A 24,928-nucleotide genomic window follows, 5' to 3' on the forward strand; every position below is an offset into this window, starting at 1 on the left:
ACTTGAGAATCCCTAGACATCAGTCAAAAGTTTTATCTATTTTTTTTAGGTTTTTAAAAATTTATTTTAGTGATAGAGAGAGACACAGATGGGAGGCTCCATCAGCCCCCATGCTGTGATCCACCCCCCCGTCTCAGCCAGCTTGTATCACAGACAGACATGTGCATGCCTGGTGTGTCAGGGAGGTGGCGCAGACTCAGGCCTTGTGCCAGCTAGGTTTAGTTGCATTACCACTGCGCCACCACCTGGCCTCAGGAGATGTTTCTGCTGCTTCATTATTGTTGACTGAAAATAGTTTTAATGACCATTCAGTTATCATCACAGTTTCTTTCTTTCTTTTTTTTTTTGAGAGATTTTTTTCTATAGGGTGTGTGCACTTGCCAGAAAGATAGAGAGAGACAGAAAGCAAGAAGTCATCATCCCCCAGAGGGATGGCTACGCCACAATCCCTTCTCCTCTTGGGATCTTGGGCACGCACGCACATGTGCCCGGCGTGAGTTTAAGCTGCCAGGACTGGGACTTGAACTGTGGTCGACTGTATGAGAGTCCAGTGACATAGCTGTTAACGCTAACTGCTAGTACCTATCATCACAGTTTCTAATAGTGTTCGTGATATTTATTTTATTTTCCATCTATCAAAGGAAAACTGGACCTCTCAACCTTTTGGGGGAGAAAACAGAAGGTTTGGCCCCTGGTCTGGGTATTGGCTTCATCTCTCTCAAAACTCAGGATAAAAATGATGGGCAGTGAAGACAGCCTTTTGAAACTGACTTGTTTTGACAGGGCGTCAATAGGCAGGTCTCTGGTTTTTAGGAGCACCATTAACAACACAGTTGGCCTAGTGTTTGAGTTTACATTGGTCATGCTGATTTGGCCAGCGCTTCCTATTCCATTTGTTATAGTGATATGAAGTGAATCATCTTGAGAAATGTGCTTATGGTGTGACTTAATAGACAAAATTTATTTCCTCCTTTTTAAAAAAAATTATTGTTTTAATTGCCAAAGAGCTTGCACACTCACTAGAGGGAAAGTCAGAGACAAAAGAGAGAGGGGGGAAAAAGTAACCCCCCGAGTGGGATGTACTGATGCCACCATCCTTTTTCCGCTTCCCTATACTGTCAGGACTTTGGGCATGCACATACAGATAGTTTGAGTTTTTATTTTTTTAAGAAAGATTTTTTTTTAAGATTTATTTTATTTAACTTTATTTGTTTATTTTAATTTGATCAGAGAGAGACAGAGAGAGAGAAAGAGAGAGAGAAAGTGAGAAAACTAGCTGCCAGGTCCGGGACTCGAACCGTCATTGACTATGCCAGCGCCCTTAACCATCACACTACCTGCAAGCCCCACCTTGAGTGTTTTTGAAACTGCTGGGACGTCATTCAAACTCGGCTGTTCGGGAATCCTCCACTCCCCAACCGCTAGGCTCACAGGGCCAGCCCAACAGTCCAGTTTCTTGAGGAAATTCAATTTCGTGTATATAATTGCCTTTAATTCTAATATATTTTTAAAAAATGGCTAAAAATGGGACCAGCATGTGGCATGATGATTAAGGGTGTTGGACTCCCACATAACCGACAGCGGTTCAAGTCCCAGACCTGGCGGCTTGCTTTCTCACTTTCTTTCTCTCTATCTCCCTGTCCTTCTATAGTTAACATTTAAATAAATGAATAAATAAGTAAAGTTAAATAATTTAAAAAAATGGCTAAAAATATTGAAAAAAATTTTAAGTAGTAATTAATTTATAGTAATGCTAGAAAATGTAGTTAAATAGAAATAACTACAAATTACCTGTAATCCTGCTATTCAGAGTTGTCTACTGTTAACACTTTGGTATATGTTCTTTGAAGTTTTCTGTGCGTATGTGTGTTCTATATTTTATATTTAGTGGAATTATACTGCACATTCTATTTGATATGGACTTGTTATAAATAGCTACTTTAATTTACGTTCTTTGTATCTTCCTTTTTCTGCATAACTTCTGAAAATTAATTTATTGCGAACATCTTTCCATGTCATATATAGTAATTGCATAATATTTCATTACTTGCTCATAGCAAAGGTTAATTAATTAATTTCCTTATACTGAGTGTATTTTTCTGTTTTATAAATGAAACTATATTAATTTTTTAATATTTGTGTATATCTATAGTTTCCTGGGGATAACTTTATGGAAGTGGAATTGCTAGGTAAATTGTTATGGATGTTAAGGAATTGTAACTTAATTATTTTCTAGAAGGTTTACCAATTTACAGTTTTGAACATATTTTATACATCCTTATACTGCTTTGGTGTGTGTGTGTGTGTGTGTGTGTGTGTGTATGTGTGTATCTTTTTTTGTTTTGTTTTTATGTTTTTGCCATAGGGCCTGTGTGCTTGCTGGAAAGAGACAGTAAGAGGGAAAGTGAGAAATCAGTCCTTAGGGCATGGCCATACCACAATCCCTTCTCCTTCATTCTCTTTCAGGGATCTTGGGCACACATGCACACGTGTCTGGAGTGGATTTCAAGTCACTAGGTCTGGGACTTGAACTGCAGTGTGTCATGTGGGAGTTTAGCACCTTAACGACCATGCCACTTGCTGGCCCTTGTCTTGGTATATACTTCAAGATCACAGATATTAACTAGGTCACTGATACGAGTGTGGTGACTTTTTAAGGTTATTTGGTTCATTAAAATAAGACGTTTCTTACATGATCGAACTTTGTGATATAGTATGGACTGGTTGCTCTTAACTAGGATCAATTTGTGAAACTTTAAAAACACATTTGCTTGGGTCTCATCCTAGATTTACTGAATCATATATATATATATTTTTTTTTTTTTTTTGAGAGTTTTTTGCTATAGGGCACGTGCTCTCGCCAGACAGAGAGACAGACGGAAAGTGAGAAATCACCCCCCAGGGGGATGGCTACGCCGCAATCCCTTCTCCTCCATTCCCCTCTCGGGATCTTAGGCATGCACACACACGTGCTCGGCCTGAGTTTAAGCCACCAGGTCTGAGACTCGAACCACGGTTGACTACATGGTAGTCCAGTGACATAACCATTACACTAACTGCTGGTCCCAGACATCTCTAGTATATTAAAAGACCATGAGTAAACTTACTTCAGGTGTTTCACTCTATTCCTGGGGCAGTTCTGCTTCTGATACAATAAGGTTGGGAAAAAATATTATTACTAATGAAAGCATTTTACTTGAGGCACAAAATCATCTTGGTAAGAGGAGGAGTGGTTCAGTGTTGTCCAGGCAGCATGTGGTGGTGGTTTGGATCTCTACCCCACAATGTTGTGGTAACATGACATCCTCTCCATTTTGCAGGTCTGCAAAAGATGATTTTACATCCATCATTGGGAAATGTCAAGGTAAGAGTTTCCAAAATATGTAAAAAATGAACATTTGACATTTATAATGATTACCATGTTTATAAAAGTTTTAATAGACATTACATAAATAATATTTGTTACTAAGATTATTATGACAGTATATTAAAATCAGTTAGAAAATCTTGACTGTTTTTTCTTACTGCCTTAAGTATTTTGGTCCAAGATGCACATTTTGGAGGGAGTTAAGGTTTAAACTATGTTTTAAAAGTCTAAGCCAGTTTGGGATAAAGTATTTGTATGTGCAGACTTTTATTTTGAATTCAATGCAGAAAAATATACTTAGATTAAGTCAAGAGTTGGTCTGAGGTGCCAGCAGGTGGCGGAGTAGTTGAAGCACTGGAGTCCCAGTAGGCTGACCATGGTTCGTGTCTTGGACCTGGTTGTTTGAAAATCATACCAGGCGTGTGTGTGATTGTGCCTAAAATCCTGAGAGGAAAATAGAGGAGAAGGGATTTCTGTGCAGCCAGGCCCGCTGGAGGGTGATTTCTCACCTTCTCTCTCACTGTCACATTTTGTCACTGCTGAGCACACACACCCTATGGCAAAAACCTAAAGAAGTCTGAATAGCGATCATTTTTTGATATTTTCAGCAACAGTAGATTGAGTGCTATAAATACGTGTGGACCGGGCCTGGCAGGTGGCATGATGGTTAAGGTGCTGGACTCCCACCTGGCCGACTATGGTTTCAGTCCCGGACCTGGCAGCTTGCTCTCTCATTTTCCCTCTCTCTCTCTTTCTCTTCTCACTCTGTCCCTATCTGGTTAAATGTAAATAAACAAACAAATAAATACATACATACATAAATAAATACTAATTCTTTTAAAAAATATGTATGGGGACCAGCAGTTAGCGTAATGGCTATGTCACTGGACTCCCACGTAGTCGACAGCGGTTTGAGTCCTGGACCCTGTGGCTTGAACTCACGCTGGGCGTGTGTGCGTGCGTGCCCAAGATCCCGAAAGGAGAATGGAGGAGAAGGGATTGCGGCGTGGCCATCCCCCCTGGGGAGTGATTTCCTGCTTTCTGTCTCTCTGTCTGTCTCTGTCTGTCTGGCGAGCGCATGCGCCCTATAGCAAAAACCTCTAAAAAAAAAAAAGAAAAAAAATATATATGGACTAAAGTTTTGATGAACACTTGGGGTGTGGTTGTGAGCAAAAAAGTATGTTTCTTTACCTAATGAGGCATATAGTTTACTCAGATATATAATTACAATCTTTAACAGGTCTGATGAAGGAAAAATACAGAGCACAGTAAGAGTTTTTAAACAGAAGTATGATCAGATTGTTGAGAAAAAGTGACTTGTAGAAAACGACCTAAAGACTGAGTAGAAGTTGGGAGAAATCAGGGAGTATCTCGGTCTGCAGGAACAGTATAGGAAAAGGCAGAGGGCATCGGTCTTTACAGGATTTTTGCCTCAGGGCGCATGTGCTTGCCAGAGAGACAGGCAGGCAGTGAGAGGGAAAGTGAAAAACCATCTCCCAGGGGGATGGCCACGGCCCAATCCCTTCTCCTCCATTTGCCTTCTAGGGTCTTGGGCACGCACACATACCTGGCATGATTTTCAAGCTATGGTCACCTGGAAGCGCAGTGCTGTAACTGCTACGCCATCTGCTGGCTCCGCTTGGTGTGTTTTTCAGGCTGCCAGAGATGGGACTCAAACTGTGCATTCGGCCATGTGGGGTCCAGCTGCCTTGGCTATCGTACCACTTGGCTGGCCCTCGTCTCGCCTTTTTATAATCTGCTCCTTCCGCTGTAGTCCCTAGGTGATTGTTGCTACCATTTTCTGCGGTTCATCCATGCCAGAAATTTAGAAATTTTCTTTTCCTGTCCTTTCTTTCCTTTTTGCTTTCTTTGACAAATATGTAAGTTGTGTGTGTCAGGCACTGCCATAGGCACCGTATATATGAGGGGACTTCACAATGTTTGGCTTTTTATAATCTGCTCCTTCCGCTGTAGTCCCTAGGTGATTGTTGCTACCATTTTCTGCGGTTCATCCATGCCAGAAATTTAGAAATTTTCTTTTCCTGTCCTTTCTTTCCTTTTTGCTTTCTTTGACAAATATGTAAGTTGTGTGTGTCAGGCACTGCCATAGGCACCGTATATATGAGGGGACTTCACAAGGTTTGGGGAAAAGAGAATTGAAGTACAAGTTTATTTTGGTGCAAGAAAGAAAGATATAACAATTCATTGTAATTATTTTGAGTGCTGTGATGGAGAAAGATCACCTTTAATTTAACCAAGTCTCAGGAATCTTTTTCAACATTTGCCTCCGTTCTGCACTTGAACCACCACAGCGTTAGTTCAGGCTCTTAACATTTAAAACAAAAAGCGTATTTCTTCTATGAGACAGAGTGAGACGGGCACCCCAACCTGGTTCTCATGCCATGGTCCAGCTCAGCCAGCCTGGATCATGGACAAGGGCATGCCCAGCATGGAGTGGGAGGCCCCACGATGCCAACCAGTGACCTTCCCACCTGGGTTCAGTGTATCACTGCTGAAACCCCACCGGACTCTGTTCTTAGCATTTTTTACTTGGTTTCTTGCTGCAGTCTGCTGTCCTCGCTGATCCATACTTTGCACTCCTTTTCAATTTGATCATTGTTTTTAAAGAATGATTTAATTTATTTATTTACTAATTTTAATTTGACCAGAGAGGGACAGAGCAAGTGAGAGCTAGAGCGAGAGAGGGAGAGAGCGAGCGAGCTGCCAGGTCCGGGACTCGAATCACAGTTGGTGATGTGAGAGTCCAGCGTCCTTAACCACCACAGCACCTGCCGGCCCCCAAGTTTATAATTTTAAAATGATAATTCTATCAGATTTCTCATCTGGCTCTACTACTTTCTTTTCTTTTCCTTTTAAAAGATTTATTTATTTAATTTTATTTGTTATGTATTTTAAATTTTATTAGAGAGACAGAGAGAGAAAGGGGAAGGGAGAAAGCAAGCTACCAGGTCCGGGACTCAAACTGCAGTCGCCATGTGGGAATCCAGTGTCTTGAACCACCGCACCATCTGCCGGCCCTTCTCCTACTCTCTTGGCATGTGATTTTAGACAAGTTACTTCCGTGAACTTTACTTTTATTATGTATCACATGGCCATAATTTTGTATATTTGAGTTCTGGGAAAGGAACTAATGCATGTCTTAGGAGAGTGTCCAACACGTAATAAATATTTAGGAGACATTAATCTTTTATTATTATTACAACTATTACTACTATAATTCTGCCTAAAATCTTTAAATTGTTTGATGTTGACTATGGAATACAGTTTATATGTTCTCATTTAAGAGACCACACCTGTCACAGTCAGCCTGTCTGTCATGTGTCCTCTGTTCTTGTACACCACGATGTACGGTTTCCCGGCCCATCATACCTTTCATGCTTTGTGCAGATATTTCCTTTGCCTCAGAGCTCCCACCTAACATGGAACTAATGAGTCCTTTTGTCTCCGTCCAAGCTTCAGCTCTTTGGGGCGCCTTTCTTCCCTGCTCTCTGCCCCGCTATTATTACATCTTTATGTTTCCCTAGTACTTGTTTATGCCTGTATCGTAACACTTGCCTACTTTTAAAAACTAATTATTGATCTACTTGTCTGATTCCCAATTAGATCGTAAATTCTTTGAAGACAGGGTTCCCGTCTTATTCAACTTTTTTTTTGAGAAGGTTTTTCTATTAGCGCTCTCCAGAAAGACAGAGAGAGACAGAGAGACAGAAAGCAAGAAATCACCCCCCAGGCGAGATGACCACGCCGCAGTCCCTTCTCCTTCATTCTCTTGGGATCTTGGGCACGCATGCACACGTTTTCGACGAGAGTTTTAAGCCACTGGGTCTGGGACTCGAACTGCGGTCGACTACATGGGAGTCCAGCGACACAGCCATTATGATAACTGCTGGTCCCTGTCTTATTCAACTTTTAAAAAACAGTTCCTAGTGGCTTGTACACTGTAGACATATTTTTTAAAAAATTTTTAAAAATGTTTCTGCCATAGCACACAAGTGCTCGCTAAAGAGAGACAGTGAGAGGGAAAATGAGAAATCACCCTGAGGGATTACGGTCATGCCGCAGTCCCTTCTCTTCTGTTGTCCTCTCGAGAGTTTGTGTATGCACTCATATACACTGGTGTGATTTTCAAGCTACCTGCTCAGGGACTTGAACAGCAATTGGCCCTATGGGAGTCTAGTGCCTTAACCACCACACCACCTGCTGACCCGACACTGTTTTTGACCCTATTCAGTGGAAGATGGCACTTGGGAGCTAGTCGGTTGATTTTTATGGTGATTTTGTGAGCAAATATATTTGCCTGTTTCCTATTAGTTACTTTTAGAAATTCATGAGAATGCATATAGGTTAGTTATGTATAAGGTGTATATTATACATATAAATCTATATATAAATTATAAGTAATTGTTATATTTATACTTTTTATTCCTAATATACCTATGTGTATACATACCATACATAAAACAGTAAGAGTAGATAAGTCTCATTACACAATATCTTTTTAAAAATAATTATTTATTTAATTTGATTTATTATTATTATTTAATTTGCTATAGGGCATGCACGCTCACCAGAGAGAGAGAGTGAGAAGGACTCGAACCTCGGTCAGCCGTGTGGGAGTCCGGCGCCACCATCTCTGCACCACGTGCTGGCCCCAGCGTCAGTATCTTTTCAAGAAGGATAGAAGGGTGGGTTGTGTTTTATGCGTGAATGTATAAATGCTCTAGCGTTTTCCACATTTATCTTGTGCAGTTCCCTTGGCAGCCCTTGTTAGAGTGGACCAGGCCTGGCTTAAGCAGTGTGTAAGGATCCAGAAGAGGGCTGGCTTTGTGGTGCGGTGGTAACGTGCTGCTCAGGAGACTCGGCCCACATGGCGACCATGGTCCAGACCCTCTGCCCAGTCAGCCCGAAGCATGGTGGGCATGTGCACAAGGGCAAGCACACACGTGCATGCATGTGCTCTGTCATGAATAAAGAAAAAAGAAGTGCTCAGGATCATTTGGGGATATTCCATTGCATTTTAAAAAATTACTTTATTTATTTCATTTATTTATTTTTTAATTTTATGAGAGAGAAAGAGAGAGGGAAAGTGAGAAAGCAAGCCACCAGGTCTGGGACTTGAACCATGGTTGGCCATGCGGGAGTCCAGCTCCCTTAACCACCACGCCACCTGCCAGCTCCTCAAATGCCTTTTTTCTAAAGCAGTTTGTCAGGTGAGGAGTCTGAGAGGGCATGCTGAAAGGGATGGAGTGATTTGGTCATGCAGGGTCCTTTTGAGCTTTGACTTAGACACCTGCTCTTGGCCAGTAAGTGACCTGAGAAAGCTGAAGTTAACATTAAAATGGGCGGTTTAACTCTTCTGTATGTCATATAAAGTACAATACGTGTCAGAGTTTCAGTGTGTACAGTTAATGCGGCAGCAAGGATGAGCTGATAATGCCCTGAGAACGAATGTTTTATTTTGTTGGCTTCTGAAAGAGTGAATTTACGACTTTAATGCTGCATTAATGGCTCCTTTCCATTTCATGTAATGTGAGGTAATGATCATTTGCTTATTATCTGACTCATCTTTATGGGAATAACTCCCATATGCCAAATGATATTTCATGTGTGTTCCTGGAGATAAGAATCCAGATTGTCGTTAATGCGTTTTCCAAACTACATATTGCAGAGGCTGCAAACTGAAATAGGAGCTATTTGGTTCCACTTTGATATTTTTCAATTATTGTTTCATAAAAGATATGCCATTTGTGAATGTTTCAAATGTGGATTGCAACTTGTTTTGGCTCTGTTTGCCAGGCCACAAATGGTGATTCAGTCTTCTCTGTCTTCAGTTAGTGATTAAAAATAGCACATGGAATTGGATTTTTAAAAAATAGTTCTATTAAGAGATTTTCTTTTTCATATTTCTGATTTTGATATACCGTAAGCCAGAGTTTCCCAATGGTAAGCAACAGCTTGCCTAACGTGGATGAGCTGAGATCCCCTTAGTTCTTCAGGGGCTAGACACACACTTTGACAGTCTGAACATGGAGTTGTTGCCACCGGCTTCCAGCAGCCTCATCAGTTTACCATTAGATGCCATGCAAATGTGATTTTTCTCTGTGTATCTTAACATGAAAAAGATTGGGAAGCTTAGATTATTTGAAACACGATTTTAAATGAAAAATTTTTCTCTAGAACTGTGATTCAGAATTATATTAACTGTCCTCCCTTTTTTATATTTTTAGAGAAAATGGTTTTTGTATTATAAAGATCATAGTAGAGACTAGAAACAAAGAATGATGAAAAAGTAGAAAATAAAAACAAACACACCTTCAAGAAATAAGCACAATTAACATTTTATTGTCTGTTCTTTTAGACATTTTTCTTTCTGTGTGTGTGTGTGTGTGTGTGTGTGTGTGTGTGTATGTGTGTATATATGCATATGTGTATGCTTGCTGGAGAGAGACAGAGAGGGAAAGTGAGAAATCACTCCCCAGGGAGGACGGTCATGCCACAATCCTTTCTCCCCCATTCTTTTTGGATTTTGGCCACTCATGCCCATGCACCTGGCACTGCCAGGTCCAGGACTCGAGACATGGTTGGCCATGTGGGAGTCCAGTGTCTTAACCACTGTGCCACCTGCTAGCCTCCTGACATTTTTTTAAAAGTACAAATGTTTTATAACCTGCTTTCGTTACTTTAATATAGGTTGTTAAGTTTTTTATAGGTTGAAGTTTAAAAAAGACTTTCTAAAAGTATCTTTCTTTCTTTTATTTTCTTTTACTGGATATAACATTACAAGTGCTACGATATAGGTTTTCCAATTATCCACATAATCCAGATAGTGCTGATAAGCTTGATTTCTGAGCAGCAGGCAACTAATATTGTTCTTGATTCCAAAAGCAAGGCTAAACCATCATCATGCCTTTATGCGGACACAGTGTAATATAGGGGCAGATCATTGTATCTGCCTTCATGAGGGATGGTGATATGTAGATTGCTTTCTTGTATGTCTTTCTGCTTTGGTATTGGAGTGGTACTGCCCTTAAGATATGTTGGCAAGTGTTTCCTCCTTTTTAAAAAACAAAACAAAACAAAACATTAGAATAGGTTTAAATGCTTGCGTTTTGAAATATTTTGTGTAGAATTGGAATTATGTCTTTGTTAGATGCTAGATAGAATTCACCAACAAAACTTGGAGTTTTCTTTGTAACTAAGTTTTAAATTTCTCATTGCATTTAAAAAATAGATATATAAAAGGCCAGCAGGTGACATGAAGGTTAAAGCTGTTGGATCGCACATGGCCTACTGCCTGGTTCAGGTCCTGACCTGGTGGCTTGAAAGTCATGCTGAGCAGGTCCAGCAGGTGGTGTAGTGGTTAAGGATCTGGACTTGACTGTGGTTCAATACCCAGACATGATGGCTTGCAAATTGCACCAGGTACGTGTGTGGGTGTGGGTGAACCCAAAATCCTGAGAGGAGACTGGAGGAGAGGGGTTTGCAGTGTAGCCATCCCACCTGAGGAGTGATTTCTCACTTTCCCTCTTACCGTTTCTCTCTGTCCCTCTCCAGTGCGTGTACATGCCTTTTGGCAAAAACTTTGAAAGAAAAAAAAGAAAGTCACACTGGGTATATGTGTGTGCATGTCCAAAATCTCAAGAGGAGAAGGGACTATGGCATGGCCATCTCCCCTGGGGGGGGGGTTGGCTTCTCACTTTCCTTCTCTTTCTCTCCATAGCAAGTGCATATGCCCTAAAACAAACTCAAAATTAACAAAATACACATAAAGCTTTTCAAATTTTCAGTTTTCTTTTGTTTCAGTTTAGTTTTTTTTATGGAATTTCTCTCTGAATTATACAGTCTGTACTGATGTCTCATATTGTCTTGATATTTATAATTTGCATTTTCTCTCTTGGATCAGTCAGGCCAAAATTTTACTAATTTATGAATATTCTCCAATAAAATTTATGGTTATATTTTCTTTTTCTATCGTTCATCTCTTTGCCTTGATTTTTGCCATTATCTTTATTATTTCCTATCATCTGGGCATAGGGTTTAATTTGCTCTCATTTTTCTGATAGATGGAAGTTTAGGCCATTGACTTTAAACCTGCTTTATTTTCTAAGCACTTAAGCACTGTGATTTTTTTTTTTTTTGTTATTGATTTCTAATTTAATTCTTTTGTGGTCAGAGAACATATACAAGATTTTTTTTTTTTTTTTTCATAGAGCATGTGTACTAGCCAAAAAGAGAGAGAGAGAAAGTAAGTGAGAAATCCCCTTTTCGGGGGATGGCCTCATCACAATTCCTTCTCTTCCATTCTTCTCTTAGGATTTTTGGCACACGTACACAAACACATGCCTGGCATGTTTTTCAAGTTGTCAGGTCCTGGTCTTGAACTGTGGAGTTGACCATGTGCAGTTCACACCTGCTGACCACATATACATGATTTTAGCCTTCTATTTATTTTTAAGTTTTTTCACTTATGGAAACTTGATTTATGACCCTGTGTAGGTCTACCTTCATAACTGTTCCATACACATTTGAGTTGGGTGATAGAGCTGTTCAAGCATTCATGCTCACTCATTTTCTCTCTAGTGTTCTATCAGTTACTGAGAGAAAATTTTATCTGTACTTGTGTATTTATTTTCTCTTTTAGTCCTACCAGTCTTTGGTATTTAGGAGCTCTAGGGTTTTATTGTTTGCATGTTTGTTTTTCCTTTCCCATCTTTAAGATAGGATTTTGCTATGTTATGATTCTCCTGCCTTGGCCTCCCAAGTACTGGGACTACAGGTGTGTGCGCCTGCACCCAGCCTTAGGGTAGGAGTCTACTGAGGATCCACTGTGTGTTCCACAGGGGCTTCAGCATTTCAGAGTAGTGCCCTACCACCTTGACTGGGCTCTCAGATCATTCATTCATTCATTTATAAGTTTTATTTTTTTCTTCTATGAGCAAGAGACAGCACCCTAAGCACTCCCAACAGGGTCCTCACAGTATGATGGTTGCCAGTTTCAGCTAGCTGTGGTTCATAGGCCTGCACATGCCCAGTGTGTTCAGGGAGGTTTCCAGGTGTGAACTTGGAACCTTCCCATGTGGGTCAGCTTTGCAGTGCATTGTATAATGCTGGTCCACAGCCCAGACCTCTCGCAGGTGTGTTCAGGGAGGTTTCCAGGTGTGAACTTGGAACCTTCCCATGTGGGTCAGCTTTGCAGTGCATTGTGTAACTGCTGGTCCACAGCCCAGACCTGTCACAGACACACACACACACACACACACACACACACACACACACAAATTTCATTCATGTGCGTATTGGATGGGGAAGACAGAGAAGCGAGAGAAGGGAGCACTTCCCCAGGCTTGGCCATGCTGTGAACCGTAAACCTGTCCTTCAGTCCGCCAATCCTCCACCACCAGGATTCTGGGCATGAGTGTTTTCAGGCTGACCAGGCTGGGAGTTCAAATGGCGGTTGGCATGTGGCCTTCAGCTCGCAGTTTGTTATGCTATTGACTGTGCCACTGAGGCTGGGCTGTTAGATGTTTTTTATTAGCTATTTGGAGACAAGTCCTTGTCTGCTTATCTCCCAATTTGTATCATTTCTGATAGGTTTCCATTGACAGATTTTCACCATTATGATGGGTCATGTTTTCCTGCTTCATGTGTCGGGCACTTTTAGATTGTGTATGCAACATTGTAGATGGCTATGTTACTGAGAGTCTGGTATTTATTGCCCTCTTTAATAGAGCATTGAATTGTTTGGGGGAATGTTAATGTTGTCGTGAATCAGTTTCCAAAGGTTTAGTTTTAAGCATGATGCAATGTGATTCAGGATACTTTTACTTTAGGGTTCAATTAGTCCCGCTTTGTAGGTGACACCTTTCTAGGATCTCCTGTGAATGCTCAGTAGTCAGTGAAGTTATTCTGCTGTGACTTGGTGGGACACAGGCGTCTCCAAGTCCTCTCCACGTTCAGGTGGTTGTTTTCCCCCTGCTCTCCACCCTGCCTTTAGCTTGTAGAGCCTCTCTGTGTTCATAGCTTCGTGTTTGCCCAGAGACCTTGGGTGCCTTTATGCAGACTTTTGAAGCTCCTTTTCTTCGTCATTCACTTCTCTCTCGAATGTTGCCTTGCAAATTTCTAGTTAGCTTAGTACCTCCAAATTCAGTAAGACTACATGCCATGCATAGTTTTTTCATAATATGCATGTCTATTAACATTTTACATTTCAAATTTATGTGTGTGTGTGTGTGTGTGTATGTGTGTGCATGTGTGTACAGGTATGTAGGTACTATTATTATTTTATTTTTAAAAAATATTTATTTATTCATTCATTGTTTTTTTAATTTGACCAGAGTTAGACACCGAGAAAGAAAGAGGGAAAGTGAGAAAGCAAGCTACCAGGTCCAGGACTTGAACCGTGGTCGGTCACGTGGAGTGTCCTGCATCTTAACTACCATGCTGCCTGCTGGTCCCGGTACTATTGTTTTTTAATGGTGGTAGAACCAGCTTGAAATGACTCTTTTTTAAATAAGAAAAGCAATGTGTACTTGTAACAAATTTAAACAGTATAGATGTAGAGGAAGTAAAAATACAATTGTTTATTTTTTCTCCAAATTTGTATTCATTATAGGAACTTAAATTCCTAATTTGATGTAAAACCTTATATGTGTATTTGAACCTATATATACATAGATTGACCTTTTCTTTCTTTTATCTTTCTTCTTTTTTAATTGCCAGAGGGAGTGTACACTTGTCGGAGAGAAATAGAGAGACAGAGAGCGAAAGAAAGGACCCTCCAGTGGGGGATGCTCATGCTGTGATTCCCTTGCCTCCATTTATCCATCCTGTTTGTTTTTGGGCACATACGAACATGTACCCAATGTGTTGGTCAAGGGGCCGGGGTTCTAACTGTGGTTGGCTGTGTAGGACCTGACTCCTTTAATCAGAGACTGCAGGGCTGCTCGACTTTTCTTTTTTCAATGAAACAAGCTAATACTATGTAGTTGTTTTTCTGTTGGGGCTTGCTCCTCACTTACTGTGTTGGTAACAGTTTACCCAGACAGTGTCCATCACGAATTTTAGTCTTCCTAAGGTAGGAAGAGTATTCCGGTGTAAGAATGTGGACCACATTTCATTGATCTGTTTCACTCTTGATAGGAATTTTGGTTGTTACTATGGCTTGCTTCCTTACCCTTCCCCTGTCTCTGTGACCCCTTCCTCCACCAACAGTGCTGGAAAAGATACTGCTTTTCTGTGGGTATAGTGTTTAAAATGTGATGTCTACTACATAATCCCAAACATGTTAAAAGTATGATCGAGGTAATTTCTTTTCTCCACATATTGCCTGTTTTTAAAATATTCATCATATTCACATGCAGAGGAGAAAAATATATTCAATTTATATATTTTTAGTTACTAGGTAGAAAATACATAAAATGGCTGTTTTTATTATTTTTTCATGAAGTATTAGATCATAACATTTTTGCCCAAATTCCTTTTAGATTGCTTGACTTTTTCTTATTGGTTTATAGTGTCTTCAGATAGCATGAATTTTTTTTTTTAAATTTTTGTTTAATAGTTTTTGGCCTTAGGGATTATGCACTGGCCAGAAGGGGAGAGAGAGAGACAGAAAAATTACTCGCCGGAGGGATGGCCGCACTTCAGCTCCTCTGTTCTCCTCTCGGGATCTTGGGCACACACTCACACATGATTTTGAAGCCCGTCGTGATTTTGAAGCTACTGGAGTCCGGGACTCGAACCATGGTTAGCCATGTGGGAATTCAGCAGTGTGACCGCTATGCCATCTGCTGACCCCAACATGAATGTTAACTATTTATCACGTATATGGCAAATTTTGGAACACAATCGATTTGTCTTAAATTTGTTGTGGTATAGTTTTCCATGGAGAATTTTCTTTCTTTTTTGAGGGGGAGTAACTACTTTTGTTCCTTTTTTCTTTACAAATTTAGGGTTTCTCATCATGATTAGACCTTCCTTATTAGAAAATTTTTCTTATTTTTTCCTAGCAGCACTATTATTTTATGCATTTAGATATTTCTCTTCTCTGGACGTCTTCGTATCCCTACTAGTTCGCTCTTACTGGTTCTTAACTTGGGAGTCAAAGGAGATGGTAGAGATCGCTCACTGAGCCCTTCCTTTTGCAAATGAAGAACCTGAGGCCTAGTTATCTCCTCAAGGTCCTATCATGCCTTGTTACGACAACAGAGAATAAAAATCCAGTGTTCCTTTTTTTTTTTTTTTTAAGAATTTTTTTGCTATAGGGCGTGTGTATTCACCAGAAAGACAGAAAGACAGAAAGCGAGAAATCACCCCCCAGAGGGGATGGCCACACCGCAATCCTTTCTCCTCCATTCTCCTCTTGGGATCTTGGGCACGCACGCACACACGCCCGGCGTGAGTTTAAGCCACTGGGTCCAGGATTTGAACCTTGGCCAGCTACGTGGGAGTCCAGCGACACAGCCATTATGCTAACTGCTGGTCCCCAGTGTTCTTTGTTTTTCAGTCCTTGTCCATTTCCATTTTGTAGTTGAATAAGTGGATCTTGGAGGCTACTTAAGGCTGCCAGACAAAGTTTCATATAAAAATGGTATTTGAAGTAAGACTTAAAAGAGGAAAGGAGGAGCTTGCAGGTGGTGTGGTGGTTGAGGTGCTGGACTCTCACATGGCCGGCAATGACTAGAGTCCCAGACCTGGCAGCTTGCTTTCTCACCTTCTCTTTCTCGTCAGCACATGTGCCCAGTAGCAAATTAAAAAAAAAAAAAAAGTAATGATAAACAAAAATTAAATAATTAAAAAAAAAAGGGAAAGACATCAGCAAAGGTTTAAGGAAAAAAGTGTTCCAGGTCAACAAAACACCTTCACTCTGTGGTGAGAAAGAACTTGGACACTGGGCAGTTTAAGGGCTGCAGGTGATGGAAGGGTGAGTGGTTTCGAACAGTTTGACTGTGAAGTGTCAGTTGCCAAGTTGTTGGGTACTTTTTACCATCAATACTTTTTGATGCTCTCAGACAGCCCTGTTGACACTTGCTTTGTAAAAATCTGTATGGTGGGACCAGCAGATGGCATAATGGTTACATCGCTGGACTCCCGCATGGCTGACTGTGGTTCAAGTCCCAGACCTGGAGGCTTGAAACTGAAGCGGGGCGCATGTGCATGTGTGCCCAGAATCCCGAGAATGGAGAAGAAGGAATTGTGGCTTGGCCATCCCCCCTTGGGGGGGTGATTTCTCACTTTCTGTCTCTGCCTCTGTCTCTCTCTCCCCTGGCAAGTACATGTGCCCTATAGCAAAATACCCTCTTTAAAAAAAATCCAAAAAACTGTATTGTTCATTTCTTCCCAAATCACACAGTGGAAAAATTCAGTGATAAAATCTTTATTTTCACATTGTTATGAGAAATCTTGTAATGAAAACATGTCTTTATCTGGGTCCAAACACATGCTGAGTGTTCTGGAGTTAACTGGTTGTAGCTGGAAGTTATAGTGAAAACAAATCCCCTTCAGATGGAACTTATTTCAGACAGATATGGAACGTAGTCCCAAAAGCTGTTCGTTTATCCTGTCAAAATGAAAAAAGAGGAAAAATCTGTTATCACAGGTAAAACAATAATAATGGAAAATGTTTGTGGTGTTTCCTTAGCACATGAATATTTTTTAGGGCAAAATTGTCTTCTTGCTGGTTTTGATATATCATCTGGGCATAGGTGGATGTTCTGTTCTTATATTGTTTATCATTGGTGACTCCGCGTCCTTCTGGGGTTGAACTTTAGTGGACTAAAGACAGGGAGCTGATATATTTATTTATTTATTTCCCCTAAAAAAATTATTTTTCCTGGCACCAGCAGTTGGCGTAGGCTATGTCGCTAGACTCCCATGTAGTCGACCGTGGCTCATGTCCCAGACCCTGTGGCTTAAACTCATGCCGGGTGCATGTGCGTGCATGCCCAGGATCCTGAAAGGAGAATGTAGGAGAAGGGTGATTTCTCGCTTTCTGTCTCTCTGTCTATCTGGCGAGCACACGTACCCTATAGCAAAAACCTCAAAAAAAAATAATATATATATATTATTTTTTTCTTAGTGTGTGCAAAGAGTTGTGAGGTTTTCATAAAACCCATTAGACTTTTTATGTTTAAGGACCTCTGTTAAATTTTTTTTTAATGCAAAGGCAGAGAGCGAAAGAAGCATCCTCCCCCGCTCCATGGGACATAGTCCTGCTATAATCCCTTTTCTTCCATCCGGTCAGGGTTTTGGGGCATGTGTGCTCACATTCCTGGAGTATTTTTCAAGCTGTCAGGCCAGGATCTGAGCCAAGGTCGGCTGTGTGGGATCTGATTCCCAGTGCACAGTGCTTTACAAACTATGTGACTGAGTCAGCCTTCCCGTAGATTTAAAAAATTTTTTGTATACTTTTTACCCTTTGATAAATAGTCACAGTGATACAGACTACATACTACAGAAACAAAGGGAAATCTGGATTCTACATAGTATTACTTTTAGTTAGATGAACTCAATTATGTAATTTATATTTAATTTTGTTAGTCCTTCAGGGATGATAAAACCTAACCATTACCTTGCTCTGTTAATACAGATTTTTCTGAGCACTCACTCTTCACTCATTAGGGAAACACCAGTCACTCACTTGGTGTTCCAGCCTTGGGTTGGCAGTGTTCAATAAGACATTATCTCTGGTTTCAAGGAGCTCAGAGACTTGAGGGGCACATAGTTATGGAACAGCCTAGGACTGTGTGGCGAATGCTAGGAGACGTGATGGACAGCGCAGTTGCGGGCTTGTGGGAGGAAGCAGCCAGTTTCGAAGAGTGTCAGGAACAAGGAGGTAACGAAGTGGGCCTGGAAGGATGAGCGAGGCTGGAGAGGAATGGTCTCCATAGAGGCAGCGGGGTGGGGGGAAGCTTGGATGAGCTTGTTTGCCAGGTGGTTGGAGTTTGGGCCTGTTATTTATTAGGCTGTGATAGAGGAAGTGCCGGAAGTGGGAAGCTGTGGTGGCCTTTTGTGAAGGGCCTTCCATGCATAGGGAGGAGTTGGGACTAGAGTCTTTGGAAATGGGAAAAGCAGCAGAAAAAACAGCAGAAAGACATGAGCTGTTCATGTTTCTAGAATGTTACCTTCAAAGAGTATGGAGGAAGGGAAAGGGAAGAGACTAAAGGTATCAGGCAGGAGGTTCTTCCGAGAGTGTAAGCAAGGCATGGGGAAACCTGGCCTGGGGTAGTAGCAGGGAACAGAGAGAAGCTGTAAGTTTCTGAAACATTTTTGAGGCTTCCTAAAGCTCCCACTGAGGGACATTGTATTGGGGAAGGCGCGACGTGGAAGTTCCGGGGCTTGTTCTACTTCTGCCCCATGATGCCATGATGACACCATAAATCCCTTTATCATTTGGGATTCTTGCTGGTCAAGCACAGAAGGATACTTGTCTGTGTTTCTTTTTTTTTTTTGGATAGGTTTTTGCTATAGGGCGTGTACACTCACCAGAAAGAGAGAGACAGAAAGACTGAAAGCAAGAAATCACCCCCCCCGGGGGGGATGGCCACACCACAATCCCTTCTCTTCCATTCTCCTCTCGGAATCTTGGACGCGTGCGCATGCGCCCGGCGTGAGTTTAAGCCACCAGGGCCAGGACTCAGACTGCAGTTGACTACATGGAAGTCCAGCAACATAGCCATTATGCCAACTGCTGGTTCCAGATTACTTGTCTTTCTACCTGTCCCTTCAGTTCTGGGATCCTAAGGGGAATAAGGGGAAATGGAGCCAAGTGTAGTAGCTCACACCTGTGGTTTTCCCAGCTGCTTGAGAAGTTGAATCAGGAGGATTGAGATAGTGAGATCCTCTCTTTAAAAACCACCACCGTTGGGACCAGCAGTTAGCGCAAGGGCTATGTCGCTGGACTCCCATGTAGTCGACCGTGGTTCAACTCCTGGACCTGGTGGCTTAAACTCATGCTGGGCGCATGTGCGTGTGTGCCCAAGATCCTGAGAAGAGAATGGAGGAGAAAGGGATTGCGGTGTGGTCATCTCCCCTAGGGGTTGGGGTGATTTCTCGCTTTCTGTCTCTCTGTCTGTCTGGCGAGTGCATGCGCCCTATAGCAAAAACCTCTCCAAAAAAAGAAAAGAAAAAAAACTACCACCATAAAAGAACGTATAAGAGGAGCATGTCAAACAAAAGAAAGTAATGAAAGCCTCCAACAGACCTCACACAGTTTATGGGGCCAGCCGGTAGGGTGGTTAAGGTTAAAGACAATGGATTCCCACGTGGCCAACTGTGGTTCGAGTCCTGGACCTGGTGGCTTGCTTTCTCCTTTTCCCTTTCTCTATCTCTGTCTCTCTGGTCAAATTAAAATAATAATAATAACAAATAGAATTAAATAAATAAATAAATAATTATTTGAGAAAAAAACCCAAAAAAACCACACACAGTTTAGAGTTTTACAATCTTTTCCTTTCTTTCTTGCTTTCTTTTCTTTCTTTCTTTCTTTCTTTCTTTCTTTCTTTCTTTCTTTTTTTTTTTTTTTCTTTTTTTTTTTTTTTTTTTTTTGCAGCTAATAGTTGTTTCCTCTACTATTATACTAAAAAACTCCAGTACAGGAAAAAAAAAAATCTAGGTGTTGGATTAGTAGGATTATCAAGTGTTGCTTATCACAATGTTGTAATTGTGTGCTTGACTAAGAGCAGCTCTTGATTTACCTGCTACACACATTGTGTCAGCAGAGTCCTACTTTATATGTTCTTGACATCTGTATTTGATATATGTAAGCAATCACAGTTGAAATCTCTGTATTTTGCTTTAAGAGGGGCTGCACTCCTCGGATGGAATTGTCAGCCCGTCTGAGCTTTCGCGCTCTCGGTTCCAGAAGTATCTGGAGGTACATCGTTCTGAGCCTTTGCCAGGCCAAGGCACGCTCAGCACTCATCAGCCCACTGGCGTCACTGGGGCTTTGCTTTTGAAATAAACGGGGCAGAGTTTGCAATGTTTTTTATTTTCCACTCTTTCTTGAAGTGTTTTTTTGGGAACTGTCCTTTGTTATTGAATGAGGGAGTAGGAGTTAATAGGAGATTATATAATATATTTAAATATTAACTTAAGTTTGTTAAAAGCAAAATAAATAAGACCACTGAGAGGAATTTAATTTAGTAGGGTTTAATTGAGCAAAGAATGATTTGCAAATCAAGTAGCCCCCAGAACAGGTTCTGACGAACGTCAAATTGCTCATGGTGAGTAACACTTACGTACAGGCAAAGAGAAGTGTCAGACAATGGAAGTGAGGGAGGGAAACAGCTGGAATGGTTACAGCTTTGTGTTTCTCTGTTCGAACAGTTTAAATAGTGAGTTGTGTGTGATCAGGTAAAGCAGGTCTCCTGTGGCTCAGCTTTATTTTTTTTTAAAGAGAGATTTTTGCTATAGGACGCACGTGTTTGGTGGAGACACAGAGACAGAGAGAAAATGAGAAATCACCCCCTGGGCGGATGGCCACTCCACAATCCCTCATCTCTCAGGATTTTGGGCACACATGCACATACACCTGTTGTCAGTTTTAAGCCGCTGGGTCCAGGACTCAAACCTCAGTCAGCCATGTGGGAATCTAAAACTTTAATCACCATGCCACCTGCTGGTCTTCTGCTGTTGTTAAGGAAACAGACTGCTAGTTAGGTTGTGGTTTGTTTACAGAACTCAAGTATGCCGGTATGGAAACCTTTTCAGGGCAGTGTAATTCAGTAAGTTGCAATAACCTAAAATAATAACTGTCTTCATAACATATTGTTAAAAGAACCTCTTTTCTTTTTGTTCTAGTTCCAAAGGATCCAAAACCCCAGTGGAGACGGGTAGCATGGAGTTATGACTGCACCCTGCTGGCCTATGCTGAGAGCACAGGGACTGTGAGGGTGTTCGATCTCATGGGAAGTGAACTCTTCGTCATTTCCCCGGTAGGTGCACTCCTGAAGGTGGTGACAGCCCTCTATGTACAGGTGCCTGAATGGGTGCGTGAGAACAGAACTCAAATACGAATCAGAAAAGTAAACTGTGACCTTAAGTTGTTCAGAACCTATTTGGAGATCTGTGTACATGCAATATTTATTCTTTTTTATTCTTTTTTTTTCCTTTTTCTCTTTTGCCAGAGGGCACATGCACTTGTGTGTGTGTCGGAGACACACACACACACACACACACACGCAGACACGCACACATGAACGGAGAAAGAGAGAGAGAGTGAGAGAGCACACTCTATGGGGCATGGTCATACCACAATCCTTTCTCCTCTCTCTGTCCTTCATTTGCGATTTTGAGTATGCATGCACATATGCCTGATGTGTTTCTCAGGCTGCTGGGTCCAGGACTCGAAGTGGGCAGTTGGCCGTGTGACATGGTTGTAACCTCCAGGACATGGCTGGCCTACAGTCTTTGTTCTTTCTCTCTTTTCTTTTTTTTTTTTTAATTTATTTTTTGGAGAGGTTTTTGCTATAGGGCACGTGTGCTCACCAGACAGACAGAGAGAGATATAGAGACAGAAAGCGAGAAATCACCCCCTAGAGTGGATGGGCACACTGCAATCCCTTCTCCTCTCGGGATCCTGGGCACGCATGCACACGCGCCTGGCGTGAGTTTTAAGCCACTGGGTCCGGGACACGAACCGCGGTCGACTACGTGGGTGTCCAGTGACATAGCCATTACGCTAACTGCTGGTTTCCTTGTTCTTTCTCTTTCTAACACGCTGTCCAGATATAGACCATCTGGTAGTGAGCAAATGCTGAAGAGTGGTACAGAAGGCTGTTACACAGTCCCAGGGAGGGGAAGAAGGGAACAGGCTGTTGCAGTAGGAAGGATTTCAAGAGGAGTTGGGGTTTGTTACCCTAAAGGGTATACACATTGAAAGGAAGAGGAGAAAACAATTAATGACAGCAATAACTTATATTTGTATAGTGCTTTATACTTTATTCATGATTGTGGTATATATTCTCATTTAATATTCACAGCAACCCTTTGATTAGGTTGGGTAGATATTGTCCTCATTTTATAGTTTACAGAAATAAGATCGAGGGAGAACAAAATGACTTTTCACATTGCCATGGCAGTTCAGGTAATAAGTGTCTCTTCTTGGTAACTAGTGTTTTTAAGTTATCCTCATTTCTCAAATGCACACAGTAGTGGCACAGTAGAATAGGGGCTCTGACTGACTGCATCAGAATCACCTGGGGAGGTTTATAAAGAAAAGGAAGACAAAGAAACAGAACAAATGACTGGATTACCCAAGCTCTACCCCGGAGATTCTGATGTAATAAAGTGGAGCCGGGCCTGGATAGTAACATTGCATACAAGCTTTTCAGTTCATTCTGATAAAAACCTAGTCTTGAGTGATACAGAGAACAATTTTCATTCAGAAACTTGAAAATATATGCTCTGCTTATATTATGAAAGTCTTAAGGAATTAAGGAGTTTATATTTCTATTTTCAATACTAGTGAATTGTAATAGAAATATGTGAACTATTTAAGTGATCAAGTAGTTTTAAATTGTAGTAGCCGCAGTAAGAAATGTGGAATGTATTTAAGAATATATCTTATTTAATTCAATATGTCTAAAATATCAGTTCAGCATGGAATCAGTATATTATGAACGTATTTTTCATTCTTTGTAATATTGATACTAAGCCTTTGAAGTTTGGCGTCCATTTTTAGATTTATGGCATATCTCAGTCTATACTAGCCACGTGTCCAGTTGTCATGGCATGATTGAAGACGAGGAGGAGCCAGTCAGGGTGTTGGGTGGAAAACCTCTCACTCTCTTAATTTAACACTCGAGGACCTGCAAATTTAATTGACAAAAGACAAATGAACAAGAGAAAAGGCATACTTTTTATGTTAGTATTTTTACATGCATTGGAAATTTCATAGAAAAGAAAGGAAACTTGAAGAAGTTAGATTTAGGGGCTTGTATACCATTTTAACAAAGGTCTATAAATTATGGAGCAGCGACTAGACAAACGAAAGAGTTTGGGCGTTTAAGGGTAGTAAATTGTGGGAGAGTGACTCGGACATGAATGGAGAAACACGTGGAAGGTAAGGGTTATTTCATAGAGACTGTCTTTGGAAAATCGTCTTTGTTGTGACTCCTCGTCTCTGCCATGAGTCCATCTTCTCTCCCTAGCATAGGGAGGGAATTTCTCGAAAAGAGGAATTTGTATCTTGTTTTTAGGCAGAAAGGGGAGAACAGAGAATGTTTTCTGTGTCTGTTGATTCAGAATTGACTTCAGCTCAAAATAATCCTTATGCCAAGATGGCATATTTCAGTGTGTCATATTCTGATCTCTTTCAAGGGTAATATATTTTATTATGTGTGCTTTTCAAGGTACATAGACCTTCAAGTCTTTAGCAGTACAGCCTGATATTTACTTGATGGAAAAGATTGACATTGAGTGAGTGTTTTAAATGACCTTTCCTTTAAATTGCTGATTAAGCGAATGGAAAGTAATCGGAGACTTCATTAGTGTAGGCTAATGTGGGCAGTGAAAATTAAATTTAGAACCTTCTATCTGGACACAGGCTCTTAGAGTTCTTCAAGGTTTAATGGTGGCATTACTTTTTTTCTTTTTTACAATGAATGTATAGTCTTTTGACAGTTACTGAGCTAGATGAACTTGGCTTTCAAAGGGGTTGCTGTGGGCCTCGCCTGTGCTCGGGCAGGCTGGTCTAGACCTCGGTAGGCACTCTGACTTGACTGGCTCTTGAGTTTACAGAGCAGCCTGAGCGATCTGATTTAAAGTGTACCTGGCAAAGCCAGTATCTCCAAATCTGCATCTGCTAACCTTTGTCTAGTGCTATCTTTTCAGTAACTTCATTTTCCTCTCTTCTACAGGCATCTAGTTTTGCAGGTGATCTGAGCTATGCCATTGCTGGCTTGATATTTTTAGAATATAAAGCAAGTGCACAGTGGTCTGCAGAACTCCTGGTCATCAGCTACAGAGGAGAACTGAGAAGTTACCTCGTAAGGTAACAGTGTACTGCGGGAAGTCCTATTTGAGTCCGTACTGTTTCTCAGGTTTAGTGTACGATTCTGGTATTTCTTTTTTTTTTTCCTCCTCCCAGCATATTCTGAAAAGTTGCAGATGTATCAGGAAAGTTGAGAGAATTGTCTAGAGAAACCCATATACTTCCACTTGGATTCTGTGATTAGGATTTTACTATACCTGCTGTATCACATTTCTGTCCATCTCCCTATTCCTATATCCAGCTACTAATCAATCTTATTTTTTAATGTGTCTCACAGTAAGTTGCAGACATTAGTATTCAAATATTTAAGTAGGCATATCGCTACTGTTCAGTAATTGCTTAGTTTCTTCTCTTTCGAGGTAAAATCTAGATATAACAACATGTGTGAATCTTCATTGTACCGTCTAGTGAGTTATGACTCATGTATTTGTGCAGTAAAACCCTGTCAAGATACAGAACGTTGGGCCAGCTGGTGGTGTGGTGGTTAAGGCGGTCAGATCCCACATAGCCAACTTTGTAGTTGGAGTCTTGGATCTGGTGGTTGGAAT

General features: G+C 41.0%; 1 protein-coding gene across 3 annotated transcripts in view; it reads left to right on the forward strand.

The window, feature by feature from the left end:
• The window catches only part of NBAS (NBAS subunit of NRZ tethering complex), a 423,746-nt gene that overhangs the window by 37,884 nt on the left and 360,934 nt on the right, over window positions 1–24,928 (forward strand). For all 3 annotated transcript variants that reach the window (XM_014589621.2, XM_014589625.2, XM_006140811.3), the window contains 3 exons: window positions 3,321–3,364; window positions 21,188–21,321; window positions 24,247–24,380. In XM_014589621.2, coding sequence (XP_014445107.1) covers window positions 3,321–3,364; window positions 21,188–21,321; window positions 24,247–24,380 — 312 coding nt within the window. The remainder of the gene's footprint in view (window positions 1–3,320; window positions 3,365–21,187; window positions 21,322–24,246; window positions 24,381–24,928) is intronic.

Source organism: Tupaia chinensis, unplaced genomic scaffold (genome assembly GCF_000334495.1).
Source record: "Tupaia chinensis unplaced genomic scaffold, TupChi_1.0 Scaffold000045_1, whole genome shotgun sequence".
In the NCBI taxonomy this organism is placed as follows: Eukaryota; Metazoa; Chordata; class Mammalia; order Scandentia; family Tupaiidae; genus Tupaia; species Tupaia belangeri.